We start from the raw sequence: 15,713 nt of genomic DNA, 5'->3' as shown, positions 1-15,713 counted from the left end.
TTTGGGCCAATAAGGCAAATCTGTGGGGTGTCACTTAGTAGGGTGGGACGCTCTTCTCTGCTGTAGCCCCACTTCATATTTCAGGCTGATAAGATGGTGTATTTTAATAAAAACGCTTGAACTCTGGCTGTGTCATTTCTTAAGAAACATATATACAGAGTGACTTTTTCTTTTGTCCTCCCTCTACTCGTTCGCCTGCAGCCGAACAGCGAGGAAGTCCCTCTGAAGGAGTTTCGTATCCCGTCTAAGGAGAGCTGCATGCAGTCGGAGACGGAGGCTCTGATCGAACAGGACCCCCCGCCGCCCCAGTCCTCCCCCAAGCGGCGCTCCCTGCTGACGGACCGGCTGGATCCGGGATCGGCCTTCCCTCGGGGGGCTCTGCCCCGGAGCTGCTCCCGGGACAGCGTCCGCAGCCTCCGGAGAGCCTCGTCGCTGGACGACATCGACGGCATGAGGGCCGAGTGGAGCAGCCGGCCCGGAGACCCGCGCTGCAACAGCAGTGAGTGTTCCAGGTCCTGCATCTCCCTGATCCACCAGACATGAGGCCGAGGCAGGACAAGATTAGGGGATACTGGGAAGGGATGACAGGGATGTTTACCTTTTAATATAATAATAATGCATTGTTATTTTAAGTATTAGTATTAGTATATTTTTTATGATATCACATGATTTCTTCTTATATGCAAAACTTGAACCTCTGGCCGCAATACGACCTTAAATCATATCTTTCTGTTTTTTATTATACCACAAATACAACATTTCCCACATATCGTTTTATTTTGTTATTTTAAGGTTATTGCAATTTTATAGCTTTTAAAGAATGAAAAAAATCAGCCAAAATAAAAGGAAAAGCTTTAATATTAAAGGTGCTATGTGCAGTGTTTTACATCACCGGCTTCTCTACTGCATTTTATGTGCCACTGCATTTAGGGACGTTTTGCTTTGCGACACAAAACAGGAACAGTTTTACTTTGTAAGTAATACACAACTTTATTCACAACTTTATTCAACTTCACATCAGCTTACCCCGTCTGAACGCATATTGGCTTTAATCAAACATGGTACCAGCTCTTATCCTTCTTCTTGCTCTTTAAAACAAACTGAGCGATGCCAGGAGGGACCAGTAGGAGCATCCTTATTGAGATAGGAAGCAAAGAGGTTTATGGGAAGTATGTTTTTAATTTTTAGACAAAATAACATGAAAATCTGCACATAGCACCTTTAAAATCCAACCTGTCTTGGTTGTAGTCGCCTTCATCAGGGCCACAGAACTGCATGCATAGTCGACAATAAATATATTCCATGACATCCAAAATCATTTTAACCAAAAGGTTTGCCTGCTCCAAACATTTTAATGTATTTTGTAAATTGCTCATAAATGGTCAAATAAAAAAATCACACAATATGAAAATGATCCACAAACCTACACGCATCCGATTACTGAAAGAATCGTTACTTATCTCTGTCTGCTGCCACATCCATAACTCACAGCACATCGCTCTGAGCACGTGTGGTCGCCTGATGGTTATTCCAGCAGAGACACACTAATCAATCCCTCTGCCCTATAGCTCTGCCAGTGTGTGTGTGTGTGTGTGTGTGTGTGAGGGGGTGATGCTCTCCACTCCTTCCTTTCTGTCAAAATTGCACACAGAGGCTCCAAACACTCTCCACACATCTGCCCTCCTCTTCTCTCAGGGGAAATACGTTGTGAGAAAACTGTATTTTTTTTTTTGCAGGATACTGCTTCCAATCATACAGAGTTTCTCTGCCCCACTTCTGGAGTCTCTCCCTCACTTTCACATTTTCTTTTTCAGCCTCAGGTTTCAACACATTTGTGTCTGAGGGGAGATGCAGTGATCTGTCCTACTTCCCTTGTCAGTTGTAAGCAATAGGGAGGACAAAAATTTTGACATTTATGTTGCCAAAATTAGAAAGACTTTTAACCTATTAGGCAAAGTTGGCCAAGTTTCTAATGTGTAACATTTTAATTGTACAATATGTGTCTCAAAGTTTTGTCCTGACAGCTACAGTATGTGTTTGTGTCGCCTACAAATTTAGACTTGAATACATTTAGACACACTGAAATAGAATTAGGCCTACATCACGGGACAATGAGGAAACCCGGTAGTAAACAGTATTTTTTCAGAATAACTTTACTTTTCTAACATTAGTTTTGATTCCATTCATGTTTATTTTTGTCCATGTTGTAATCCTGTTCTTGTTATTTCCCCTGAATTGTTTTGGAGCCTTTATTCAGTGTTCAGTACATGCTGATGAGTGCCGGTTTGTGCTGCAGATCTGAAGCCCAGCGCTCTGAACTCCACGTCGGACTCGGACCTGATGAGGCACCGGACCATCAGCCGCATCCCCCAGGTCGCCCTCACCTTCGGCTCGGACCGGATGAGGCCTCCTTCCCCCACCGAGATCGAGATCATCGCGCCCAGCAAGATTAAAGACCGGACCCAGAACGTCACCGAGAAAGTCACTCAGGTCACGCAGGTGAGGGACGAAACGCCACGGGGGGAAACTACCGGCTCCGTGTGATCTGCATGAGGGAGAGAGACATGATTCGTCCTGTCTGTCTCTCTGTAGCTCTTACTCTTTTTTTCTTGGCAACTAAGGCTCTGACCTTGGTACTCCTTATTTTTTGTTGATTATTTTTTGTAGTGTGGCCAAGTGTTGGCCAATAACTAGCTACAGTCCTTGGAAGACAAAATGACACTTCACAAAATGTGATCACAGTTACATTTACCAAGGCTTGAAGTTACATGAGGGATGACTATGGAGTATTACTATTATTACAATTCTTAAAATCAATATCATTATCTGAAAGAGCAGCTGAATCACCAACTCTCATGATCCTCCCATTGTTGTAGATGGAATATATCTTGATTGATCTTTATAATTTTTATCTTTAACAATTCTACCTTATATAACGCATAAATCTCTCATTATCTTATACTGGTATCCATACTTTTTTGCACTTTTTCGTTCATATATTTTCAACTAAATATGTCCAAGTGTTACAAGTGGAATTAATAATAACTTTATTTATACAGCACCTTTAAAAACAGAGTTTACAAAGTGCTTTGACAGGCAAAATAAAAGCAGAATACTCAAAATATGAATTTAAAAAGCAATAAAACAATAATAAACAGGGATTAAATTCATAAGAGGACAGAGGTGGAAAAGAGCAACATTCAAGTAAATAGTGGTATAATCGTAATAAGATGAAAACCAAAATAAACAGTAAGGTTAAAATAAACTAAAAGTAAGATAAAATTAAGATAAAGTTAAGATAAAAAGATAAAAGACGCAAAAAGACAATAGAAAGATGATAAAAAGCCAATAAAGAGACAATAAAAAGACGATAAAAGATAAAAAGTTAAAAGACGCATAAATCATCATAATAAATCATAAATCATCATCACATAAAAGCATGTCTATAAAAATGGGTTTAAAATGGGTTTTAAGAAGTGAATGGGTTTTTGGGGAATTGTAGGTTGAGTTTGTTTATATAATCCCCATATGCTGCATTCTTATTCATAACCTATTCTTCTTTGCTATATCCTCATCCTACTTCCTATTTACTACTTTCCACTGGGATCTTTAAAGTCTCATCTAACCTAATGTGTGGCGGACCCTTGTGATCCTGCTCCCACACCACAAACAGGCCCATTGAGTGTCTATTCAGTACTCTTGTGGCTGTGAAAAGGACTTAAGCACTCAGAGGCACAATGGGGAGAATTCACCACCATTCATTTATCTATAACCTCATTACCATTTCTTGGAGCCACCAACAGTAAATGTAAACAGAGGGGAACGATATGGCTGCTTTGTTTTTGTTATGCATGCTGAGGATTTGTGTATGAAAGGTGGCAGGCCCTCGACAAGATGAGTGTGACTCGTTTTCTGGTTGTTAGTTGAAGTCAGAAGGGTAGATCAAATAAATGAATACATTTTCCATGCCAAAATCACTATAATCTATGAAGAAGTTAGTATCATTATATTGTTTTCTGAAAGAGACTGCTACTGTCCTGATCTTCAATGATTAATCATTTGGAAATGTATGATTTTAAATAATGAATCCTCCTTCAGCTTCATCCTGTGACACCTTGGTCATATTCAATAAGAAATCACAAGTAATCCAAAAAGTAGTCTCTGATTTAATACTTTCCAATTCCACTGATCAGCAGCTGATTAGTTTCTTATGATCTTTCTCTTTGTGTCTATGATCATTCCAGATTATACTGCCTGAGAAATAATACTGTGATAACTCTTTGATCTCCGTAGGGGAATTGAGAGGTTAAAGGTCAGGTTCAGATGCAGAACAGCTGGTAGGGATTCAGTGAGTTGCTAATGGCTAATGACAAATGTAATCAACATTGATGTCTCATGTTCTTGTCATCTTTTCACTTGATAAAATCAAAGTAAGAATACTTCCATCTGGAGAGAGGCAGCTTAGTGTGAGAGGAAGATGATTAATTATGCTGAAAATGAATCAGGGGGTTGTATTTTTTGGGTAATTCAGCCTCAATCTGATACATTTTTGATTGGTTATACTACTCATTACTCGGAAAAGTAATGATATTACCCCCCAACACTGCTGTTGTCCTGTATGATGAGGGTTAAGTTGTTTGCAAGGGCGGAAGTAACTAATTACATTTATTCACATCACTGTAATTGAGTAACGTTTTGTGTACTTGTAATTACATTTTAAATCACAGTAACAATGTTCTCTTTTCTACATGATTTACTTTTTAGTTTTACTTAACTAGATTTTTACACCAGTAGTTTTGCTTTTTACTTTTACTGACGTAGATTTTTACACCCGTACTTTTACTTCTACTTAAGTAAAATATCAGCAAAGTAACAGCTCTTCTACTTGAGGAGGACAGTCTAGTGCTCTTTCCACCACTTGTTGTTTGGCTGGTGTTGCTGTTGATCTCGCAGCACTGGCACATCCAGATCGTTCCCTCTCCACAGAGATAGTTCAGTCAGAGCCGGAGTCTATAAATGGCGTTTGCTTCTGTCTCGCTGAAGATGTTAAATGACATCTGCAGTCACAGGGTGAAAGTGTGAAAGAAAAATCTCACCTGAGGTGCGACATCTATGGCACCGCCAGCAGAAAAAACCTCTCAGCCACCTGTCATCACACCGCCGTGTCTCCGTGCACATTTTGCCACACTGTCTCCACACACACACACACACACACACACACACAACCAGAGCGTCATGGAAAGGCCTGCTTGGTCCAGGGCAGAGCTGGCAGGCGGAGCGGCGGGGCTCCCTCAGTGCATCACACTAACCCAGATTATGTGCGGAGCTGCCAGAGAGGTCAGACGACCCGCTCTCCGACCGGCCCGCACCTTCTCTCATGTGCGCTTGTCTTGCCTAACGTCTGACAGCACGTCTATGCGTTATGAATGGGTCTTAAAGTTGAGTGGAGTGCTGTTACAGTGTGTGAACGGGCTGTTTTGTGACTTGATGTCTCCACTTCACACCGGGAGGAGGAGCTGTATCGACCGCCGGCTTCTCTGGCTCTGGGAATTTGGAGTGGGCTAACAGAGGCTTCCCTAAGCCGACTCCTCTGTAATCCTGGCAGAATACTTTATTTATTATTTTGTCTTCATTAATGCCATGTTCGCTTGGATAGTAAAGGAAACTTTCTCTATGTTAGCATTACACTGGAGTGCTTGTTTTCTGCTCAGTAGGATTTGTCTTATTCTGGAAGGCTGCGTTATGTTTCTACTAGAATACAGTTTTTATTGTTATCATACTATTTCTTTTGATTTTTTTTTAATCATTGTCATTTTGTGGTTATCTACAAGATTCACATCATTTTGGATTTTGTCGCCACCTTTTTTTTTTTTTTTAACACTTTATTTATATTTTCACATTTTTTACAATACAGTCAGCCTAAACAACAGTAACATCTTTATGATATGAAAACATGAATAAGACAGACAACCCCCAACCCCCTCCCCGTCTCCCTCCCTCTTCCCGGTCCGAGAATTGTCTCCATCTTTGATGCTAAGCGCTCGTTGCTGTGGTGTTTCTGCACTGCACTTCCCAGAGATCACCTGTCAATCAAACAGTGTGTCCAGTACTGTGAGGTCTTTTTCCTTGGATTTTCTGTTGATGAATTTTGAGTTTCTGGGTTAGGGTTAGGGTTAGGTGCCGCTCTTTTCTTTGTCTGTTCAGCCATGATGGCTATTGCTGCTCATGCTAACTACACAGTTATTTTTCTATTTATTATAAACAATCTGGAAAAGTCAAACACAAATAGTCAAAAGTGTTCTTATTCAAGAGCATTCACATACAGAAAATTTACATGTCATAAGAAAGCTCAGTTTTTACAAATATTAACATTCATCACATTGGACAGAAAGAAGATATGATCAAGAAAAATTAAAGGAATAAGCATACAATCAAAACATGACAAAAAGTATAGAATAGAATACCCAACAAAAAGTATAGAATACCCAAGGAAAAGTCAAACACATCACTTCCGCCAAAGGATTTTTCCCAGGAACGACCTACCAGACACCGGCTGTCCCTACTGTGTTATATCAATCATCTATAGAGAGCAGTAAAATGCACATTTATTTATGAAAATGTGTGGATCATTACTTTAAGTTAGCGATAAGAGTCTTTTTCTTGCTCCTGCTGTCTCATGCCTTTTGGACTTCATGTCAGTATAGATGTTAGCAGTATTGTCACTGCTCAGTGCGTGAGGGTGTGTGGTAGAAGTGTGTGTGTGTGTGTGTGTCTGTGTGTGTGTGTGTGTGTGTGTGTGTGTGTGTGTGTGTGTGATGGGGGATCACAGGCAGTGTCTGTGGCAGTGGAGGGGGGTTCTGGCGAGATGTCCGTTATGAAACCGCTGGAGTGCTGGAGTGCAGCTGGAAAGGGAGGCGGCGGCGAGCGTATCGAGCGGCCCTCGGTGGCTTGACGCTGCCAGTGACCTTGGCCTCTGGGGCTAATGGAAGTAGAGGGCAGCAGAGGCCCGGCACGCTCTCTCTGTGTCTGCCAAACCAACCGACTCCCTCCCAAACCGCACCACAGCACCCCCCTCCACCCCCTCCACCCCCTCCACCCCCAGCCGCCTTCAAAATCGGTGTCACTCTGACTTCTTGTCCTTTTCCCTCTTTTTTTCCCCTTGTTTTCTCTCCCCCATGTTAAAAAAGCTAGAATTGACTCACGGTGGTATCATAGCCATGAGGTCAAAGACGAGTGTCAAGCCCATCAGGTCAGGTTTTAGGTCAAACTAATCGTTATCGTCGCCACGGGCTGCTGCTGGAGCAAAGCGGCAGCAGCAGTGGATTTTATTTACAGAATACAAGTTTTGTCAAGAAGCATCATATTTTTGACCTGTTATATTCACACTTCATATGCAGCCTTTTGTTTTGGTTCCATTCCATTACACAATAAACTTCTTCGTTATCCCGCCTTTATAATTGGATTTCGATTGGCAGATTACAAAAAAGGGAAATGAAGGCTGTCATTGATCTTTGTTCATATTGATTTGTCTGCATAACATGAAGCGCACAATGTGATTGACTGGACTGTAGCTCGTAGAAGACTGACAGCTGAAGCAGAGCCCCGACACATGGTGACTAGTGCTGTGTGTGTGTGTGTGTGTGTGTGTGTGTGTGTGAGTTTTGGGAAAGTAGAAGTGTGCTTATGTGGCGCCCCCTGGCTTTGAATGAGCTTAATATAAGAGGCTGTTTAGTAGGCTAGATGCTTTTATTAATTTGCAGGAATTTTATATTTGTTTTTGTAAGTTTGCACGGCGATTACAAGTTTCTCAGTGGTTGTGTGAGTGTGTGTAAGTGTGTCTGAATGAGTGTGTATGTGTGTGTGAATGAGTGTGTGTGTGTGTGTGTGTGTGGTAAGTACACGGGCCTGTTTTCACAAAGTATTTCAGAGTAAGAGTGCTCATTTGGGATTTGACCAAACTCCTGTTGTTATATGCGTTTATCATCAAAAATACAACAAACAGCCCACTCAACAAAAACGTTTAATGTATATTAATAGTATAGTATTAATAGTAATACCTCCTTAATTAATTAATAAATGTTTCATATGAGTTGGTCTTTGTCAGGTGTGTTTGAGACGGTACCATAACCCATAATCCCTTTGAATATTTTAGGACTGTGTTAGGACTTCATACTGAAACAGCGGCATATAAATTCAGCATGGGTAAATACAAAAACTAAATACAAACATACAAACAACATAAAATACATTGACAGGATTACAACACATCAGATACAAATACAGATATCAGTATTTTCATAGTAAATCCCCGGAAAAGGGCAGCAATCGAAGCCACAGACAACAGTGAAGAATAAAGAGTCGTAAAGGAAAGGTCTAATTTCATAACCTGCATTAAAACCTGTGTGTTTCTTTGTGTGTGAGGAGCTCAAAATGTTGTTTGTCACAGTAAAACAGTTTCTTGGCGCTGCAGGAATGCGGTGCAGACCTACTTTGAGTTTTCACGGCTTGTCTAGCAGCAGGGAAAGCGGTGGATGCCCTCTCACTCATAGAGCCACTGGACCATTTATTAAGCGCGTCTGAACAGACGGGGATCCCGCTGCGAGGGCTGGGCTACAGGGTGCTAAGGCGGAGGGGGGCGAGCGAGCGAGGGAAGGAGGGAGGGAGAGAGAGACACAGACACACAGAGGGAAACCTTCTCCCTCTCTTAGTATTCTCCCGCCGTTTGCCCCGTCACACTCTTCAGCATGAGCTTCAAACAGAAACTCCAGCCTGTGAGTACTTCAGCTCTGCTGGCTCTCTCACTCTCCCTGTCCTTTTTCCCCAACTACCTTTTTTCCTGTTTGTTTATCCCTCTCTATCTCTCTCTTTGTCTCTCTGTCTTTCTCACTCTCCCTCTCTCTCTCTCTCTCTCCCTCTCCCCCTCTCTCTCTTCATCTCTGCCTTACCTTGCTGGACAGGGGAGCTACATCCCATCTGTTCCTGGTTAAGCTGACACCATGTCACCTTGATGTGATATAACTATATCTATGCAATTGGACACTTGTCACATACTCGGTGTGCAGTATCTTCAGGTGTTTTTGCCCTCAAAGCTTTTTGCATTTCACCTTTAGTTTCTCACAATGGTTTGGTTTCACGTGAGTCAGGCTATTTGCTGTTTTTGTTGTTGTTTTGTTAGTAGAGGGATTTCAAGCAGAGATACAGGTGTTGGAACAGAATAAGAAATGAATAAGGAGAATGCATCTACTGAAAAGTCAGGATTTCATGTTGACTGAAATACTAACGCGGTATGAAGAAAATAATCACTAAATGAAATGAATTTACCTGTAAAAGCTTTTTCAAATTTGCCATTTAAGACCCATGTGGAACACCTTCATTAAAAACTGAAGTCGTAAATTGGATTTTTTTTTTTGTACAGAAACAAAGCATAGTAGAAAACACATTGTACAATCCACAGTCATGTCTGTACTTGGAGACATTTTGTTTTCACACACTACCCCTTCCTCTTCCTTTGGAGCCAGTTTAGCTACTACAGCGCCTTGTGTTTTATTACAAGAGATAAATTTTGCATTCACCATCGTGATTTATATGAAAACGTTGGCTGGTCTTCTCTAATAATGAGAAGGGAAATTGCACTGCATTATATTTATCTATAAGGATCTACTGTAGAGCTGAAACGATTAATCGATTAATCGATTAGTTATCTATTAAGCTATTAAATTAATCGCCAACTATTTTGATAATCGATTAATCGGTTTGAGTAATTTTTTAAGAAAAATAAGTCAAAATTCCCTGCTTCCAGCTTCTTAAATGTGAATATTTTCTGGTTTCTATACTCCTCTATGACAGTAAACTGAATATCTTTGGGTTGTGGACAAAACAAGACAATTGAGGACGTCATCCTGGGCTTTGGGAAACACTGATTGACATTTTTCACCATTTTCTGACATTTTATAGACCAAACAACTAATCGATTAATCGAGAAAATAATCGACAGATTAATCGACAATGAAAATAATCGTTAGTTGCAGCCCTAATCTACTGCTGAAGCTCTATTGTCTTTTAAATCCAGTTTCTATGAAAACGTACAGACATTGAACTCTCCTTTCCATGGTGATAAAGTTGCAGAGAGGCATTGCGTGCAAACTGGAGGTGACGGCTGCTCTCTGCATCTCATTATGGAACAGAGCCGTGGACAATATCAATAACTTGAAATTTCTCGGATGAGTGAATCTTTGTTCAGCTGTGTACATGTGCAGTCCCATGTTTTCTTTGTGGGTGCATGTTATTATAACACATATACACACACACGCACACGCATGTCTATACATGCACACACAAGGGTACACACACACACACACACTCACACACACAGTGATCAACACCTTTTAAAGCCCCACAGATTTGTGTTGTTGTGTTAGAATAATTCAATAAGTCCTCTGTGGGTTTTCACTTGCTGATGTGTTGAAAATATTCAATCCTCTGGGCCAGTAGGCTGTTTATTTGTCCCTCTGGTTGTATTAGTCCAGCATCTTTTGACACGATGGCTTCGTTCATAGTTATGCAAACTAAAATGCAAAAGAGGTTTTCTAACCAGTGGAAATTTTGCCAACCACAAGCGAGGCGATGCATTGACAGCATGGAAAGTATTTCACCATGGGGCTACTTAGTTAATGTAGATATGGATGTCAACAGCGGCGCATCAGAAGCACATCATAAACCACTGCATGCTGGAGAAGAGCACTTTCACATCAGCATTGAATCAAACACACAGAGTATTGACCTCACACCCCTCCTGCGTTAATGAAAATTAACTAAAACCGCTCCTCTGTGCATGGGCCCGGGTCGATTCCAGGGTTTATTGGGGCACTTACACACTCTGGCCCGCCATTAACCAGAGTGCTGGCATGAGGGTCGCATGGTCTGAGGGAAAATGGGGGGGTCACATGGTGAGGCAGAGGCAGGTGAGGCAGTGGGGAGTTTAAAAGCCCAGCTAATGGTCTGAGCCACTGAAACGCCTGTGGAGAGAGAGCGGACAGAGTCAGACAGGGACTCTGCAGGGATAAGTGGGTCTGTCAGAGTGAGAGCCGCTGATTTTCCAGCCGAAAACAGTCAGAGAGTGATGCAGGAGAGGAGATGGCCGTTCCACAGGAGGCGGGTGGGGCTGCCGAGGGCGCTGAGGAGCCGAGCCTCCGGCCTCCTCTGCTGCTGCCGCCAGCACCAGGCTGAGCTGGAGAACCTGGACATGGAGGCTCTCATCGTCGTACCGGTCAGTGGGATCAAACTGCTCAGTCACTGTTAACTTACTGTTGTGCTTTGGTCTGCCTGTTGACGGTGTTAGACAAATCACTCAATGACAATGAGGTAGGAGGCTGTTTTGATTTGCATATTGGTGTTCATCACCATGCTGATGGTGGCTGCAGTTGCCTTTGTTCCTTTGGCAGCATTGAAAGTTGTTGTTGCATATGTGGAAGCTGACACTGCGTGGCTTGTTGGCTGTCAAGGGCTGTGACTTCTTCTCCTGCCAAAGCTTGGTGTGAATCTTTTCGGGGGAAGCTGTTGCTTACCCTTACAGGCACAGAACATTACACATTGAAGCTTGATTGGCTGTGACAAACAGCGACAACACACACACACACAAGCATGCATATATACGGTGTGTGTGCCAGCCACTGATTAATGCTCACACATACACACTTTCCCTGGTTAAATTAACAGCAGAATGAGTTTGTGAATGTGCTGGAAGAGCTAATAAGGCCATCATCCCCAGTTCCACTGAGGTGACAGACTTGGTGGTTTGGTGAGAGCAACACCTTATTTTCTGGTGCCTGTTCTGGCTCAGCCTGTGGTACAGAGTCATATCTTTGCATGAAAAGGGAAAATGTGAAGCTTAATATAGAAAGAAAGGTGGCATGCAGTTTGTCTCAGTTTTCTTGTGTGAGACCAGATGAGATCAGGTGAACTCGGGCTGGAAAGGTGGCGATTCGGTGGATTGCTTCTGGAAGGCAAACACAGAAAACAGAAAACTCTTACAGACTTAGTTTCTCTGCAAACTGTACACTAATAAAGTTCTGCTCTGCTATCTACTTTCTTAAGTGACTTTCTTACTTACTTAAGTGAGAAGTTCTTCTACTTACCATGAATCTTCAGTTTTGGCTAAAAAAGGAATACACCAAGTTTTTGGGAGATTGGCCCGTTACCTGTTAAAATGATGACAACAAAGACACCAAAATGATCCATGTGTCCCCAGTAGATTGTTTGGTCCTGTGATCAATGCTAACACTTTAGCATACACTATGTTGAGTGATTGTAGGCGACTAGCATTATCTCGAAAGTGAGAAAATGAGAACTTTTATCAGGTCTAAAGTTAAATGGTAAGTCATTTTAAATGATTTCTGGCCAAATCTGGCATTTTTGTGTAGGAGATTGGTAAAATTGATATGAAATAAAAACAACATACTGTTTTGAACTACCAGGGACTACTTTCCACTTGCATCAGAAGTGAAGGTGGTGGATGATGGGACACAAATCAACATAGGATGAATGCATACTTGCTCATCTGAAAAAGTTTCCTAAATAAACCTGGCTACAACATGTATTGAGTTAATTTCATTTTCAAAATTTATGAATGAACAAGAATTATTTATTACTAAAAGGTCACTTTTCTTACTGTGGATAATGCTAGTTGCCTTCTATCACTCAACATAGTGGATGCTAAAGTGTTAGCATGCAGCACCGGACCCAATAATCTGGAGACACATGGATGATTTTGGTGTTTATGTTCTCATCATTTTAAGGGTAAGCTGACAAACCTGGTGTATTCCTTGAACTCGCTTTGAAATTTGTGCTCCATTATAAGTGCCTTGTCATTGTCACTCCATTAATAAAAACATCTTTCCCAGGTATTGTCGCTGGGCGCTGACGTGCTGCCAGAGTACAAGCTCCAGGCCCCACGCATCCACAAATGGACCATCCTGCACTACAGCCCCTTCAAGGCGGTGTGGGACTGGCTCATCCTGCTGCTGGTCATCTACACGGCCATCTTCACGCCGTACTCTGCCGCCTTCCTTCTCAACGAGGTGGAGGAGGAGCGGAGGCGCACCTGCGGCTACACCTGCAACCCGCTGAACGTGGTGGACCTGGTGGTGGACGTCATGTTCATCGTGGACATCCTCATCAACTTCAGGACCACCTACGTCAACCACAACGACGAGGTGGTGAGCCAGCCGGGACGCATCGCGCAGCACTACTTCAAGGGCTGGTTCCTCATCGACATCGTGGCCGCCATCCCCTTCGACCTGCTCATTTTCCGCTCGGGCTCGGATGAGGTGAGGAAGGGGGAGTGGATGTTGATGGTGGTAATGGGGTGGGAGGTCATTGTATCTGTTTGGACTAGCATGGTATAACTGCTTTTTTTTTAGATTGATTTTTGCTGCATTTTGACCAAATATTTTATCAGACCTCTTGTATTTTGTAAGTCGGTTGCTTAGATGCTTTAAACTTTAAAATTCAAAATCCTTCCTGTCCTTTAAATGTCTAGTAAATGACTGATAAACTGAATAATTCACCAGTTTCAACTTTATTACACAGGCACAAAAGCTAGCTAATACCTCCTGTCACTAATATTAGTAAGTAAGCAAAACCTTTTAAAACACACAGTTTACAAAGTGCTTCACAACAAGAGGATAAAAGAAAGAAAAGACATGAAAGCCATAAAAACAACTTTAAGAGCAGACAAACCCTTTAAAGCTATCTTAAAATAACACAACCATACACATATGAAGTAAAAAGTAAAAACATGAAGCATTTACTGTTAAGTGTCACCTCCCTCCTCCAGCCCCAGACGACCACTCTGATTGGACTGCTGAAGACAGCCAGACTGCTGAGGTTGGTTCGGGTGGCCAGGAAGTTGGACCGCTACTCGGAATACGGAGCTGCCGTCCTTTTCCTCCTCATGTGCACCTTTGCCCTCATCGCTCACTGGCTGGCCTGCATCTGGTACGCCATCGGCAACGTGGAGCGCACCGGCTCGGCCCGCATCGGAGCCATGAAGATCGGCTGGCTGGACAACCTGGCCGACCAGATCGGTAAAGAGTACAACGACAGCGACCCGGCGTCCGGCCCCTCCATCAAGGACAAGTACGTGACGGCTCTCTACTTCACCTTCAGCAGCCTGACCAGTGTGGGCTTCGGCAACGTTTCCCCCAACACCAACCCAGAGAAGATCTTCTCCATCTGTGTCATGCTCATTGGCTGTGAGTAGAGCACTGTGTGTGTGTGTGTGTGTGTGTGTGTGTGTGTGTGTGTGTGTGTCGTGTGTGTGTGTGTAGTGTGTGTGGTAGTAGTGATATCTCTGCCCACCCTCTTCTTGAATACATTTGTACATTTATTGTTTTTTGGCTTTGGGCATCAGACATGACACTCTCCAGAATAAATGAAACACCTTTGGTTGCAAATCATAAGGGAGGTATAGCTCAGAGTTTATTTTGTGTGTGTGTGTGCGTGTGTTTGTGTAAGAGAGGGACAGAATGAGAGTGTATGAGAGTGTGAGATAGGGTTCAACAGATATGGGTTTTGAAGGCCGATACCAATATTTCTGTACTGATATTTTGTGACGACATCCAAACCTTCAGTCCTTAAATGTTTCCATTTTCATGCTAAAAAAATACATGTACAGAGTGTTTCCCCCAGAATTGCATTCTTGTCAGGGTTGAAAAGCCTCTGAAACAACATTTAGAGCATCATGGGACCCTAAAACTCTCCATTGAGACCAGGACTAATGACATTTTTAGGTGGCTTAGCAGCTCTTTAAGGCAGTGAGTGAGTGACCCAAAATACCTATTCAATGGTAGAGAAAACATTATTAGATAAAATTCAATGAATAAATAAAACATGCAAAGAAAATTAAACCTCATTGCAGGTTTTACAGACTGTTTTTCTGTAGCTGTGGTCAGGGAGGAACCTCCATCATATCGGCAGTCAATGACGTGATTAACTGATATCCAATATTTAATAAAAGGTCAATATTGGCCTGTTACATATTGGCAAACCGATTTATCACATATATCTAACCCTAATGTGAGAGAAAATGTGTGTGTGTGTGAAAGACAGTCATGCTATTTAGAATAACTGAAAATCATTACCTGACATTCATCCTTCAGTATCATAGTTAACAGATCCATTTTAGAAAAGTACTATAATTTTGTCAAACAAGGACTTTATTTTGTACTACCCTTTTAAGATACACCATAATTTGCTTTAATAGCGTGCTGTGACTCATTTTGTAAAAGTAGTTTTTACTTCTTTTTTTTAAATGGCAGATATATCTAATTTTGGAAGCGATCTCTTCAATTCCCCTGACATACAGCATCTCTCTCCTCTGTCCCACGCAGCTCTGATGTACGCCAGTATCTTTGGGAACGTGTCAGCCATCATTCAGAGGCTGTACTCGGGCACGGCCCGCTACCACACCCAGATGTTACGGGTCAAAGAGTTCATCCGCTTCCACCAGATCCCAGGAGGCCTGAGGCAGAGGCTGGAGGAGTACTTCCAACACGCCTGGTCCTACACCAACGGCATCGACATGAACGCTGTGAGTCCTGTAGACGTTCAGAGACACGAGGAAGGATGTCCGCACACTGAATATATGAGCTCCCAAAATATTTATTGGTGCAGCGTTTTCGACCAGCACAGTCTTCTACTTATTCTTCTACTCC

At 42.4% G+C, this 15,713-nt stretch overlaps 1 protein-coding gene across 1 annotated transcript in view; it reads left to right on the top strand.

The window, feature by feature from the left end:
* The window catches only part of kcnh6a (potassium voltage-gated channel, subfamily H (eag-related), member 6a), a 29,546-nt gene that overhangs the window by 7,079 nt on the left and 6,754 nt on the right, over window positions 1-15,713 (top strand). Inside the window, exons 5-9 of the mRNA XM_071535111.1 lie at window positions 202-499; window positions 2,297-2,499; window positions 12,900-13,325; window positions 13,835-14,252; window positions 15,390-15,589. Coding sequence (XP_071391212.1) covers window positions 202-499; window positions 2,297-2,499; window positions 12,900-13,325; window positions 13,835-14,252; window positions 15,390-15,589 — 1,545 coding nt within the window. The remainder of the gene's footprint in view (window positions 1-201; window positions 500-2,296; window positions 2,500-12,899; window positions 13,326-13,834; window positions 14,253-15,389; window positions 15,590-15,713) is intronic.

This window comes from Centroberyx affinis, unplaced genomic scaffold (genome assembly GCF_046629955.1).
Source record: "Centroberyx affinis isolate AG114_WGS23_722 - 3 ecotype Tasmania unplaced genomic scaffold, CSIRO-AGI_Caff_v1 ptg002667l_1, whole genome shotgun sequence".
NCBI classification, from domain to species: Eukaryota; Metazoa; Chordata; class Actinopteri; order Beryciformes; family Berycidae; genus Centroberyx; species Centroberyx affinis.
The sequence above is the reverse complement of the archived record's forward strand: the minus strand, read 5'-3'. Positions and strand labels throughout refer to the sequence as shown.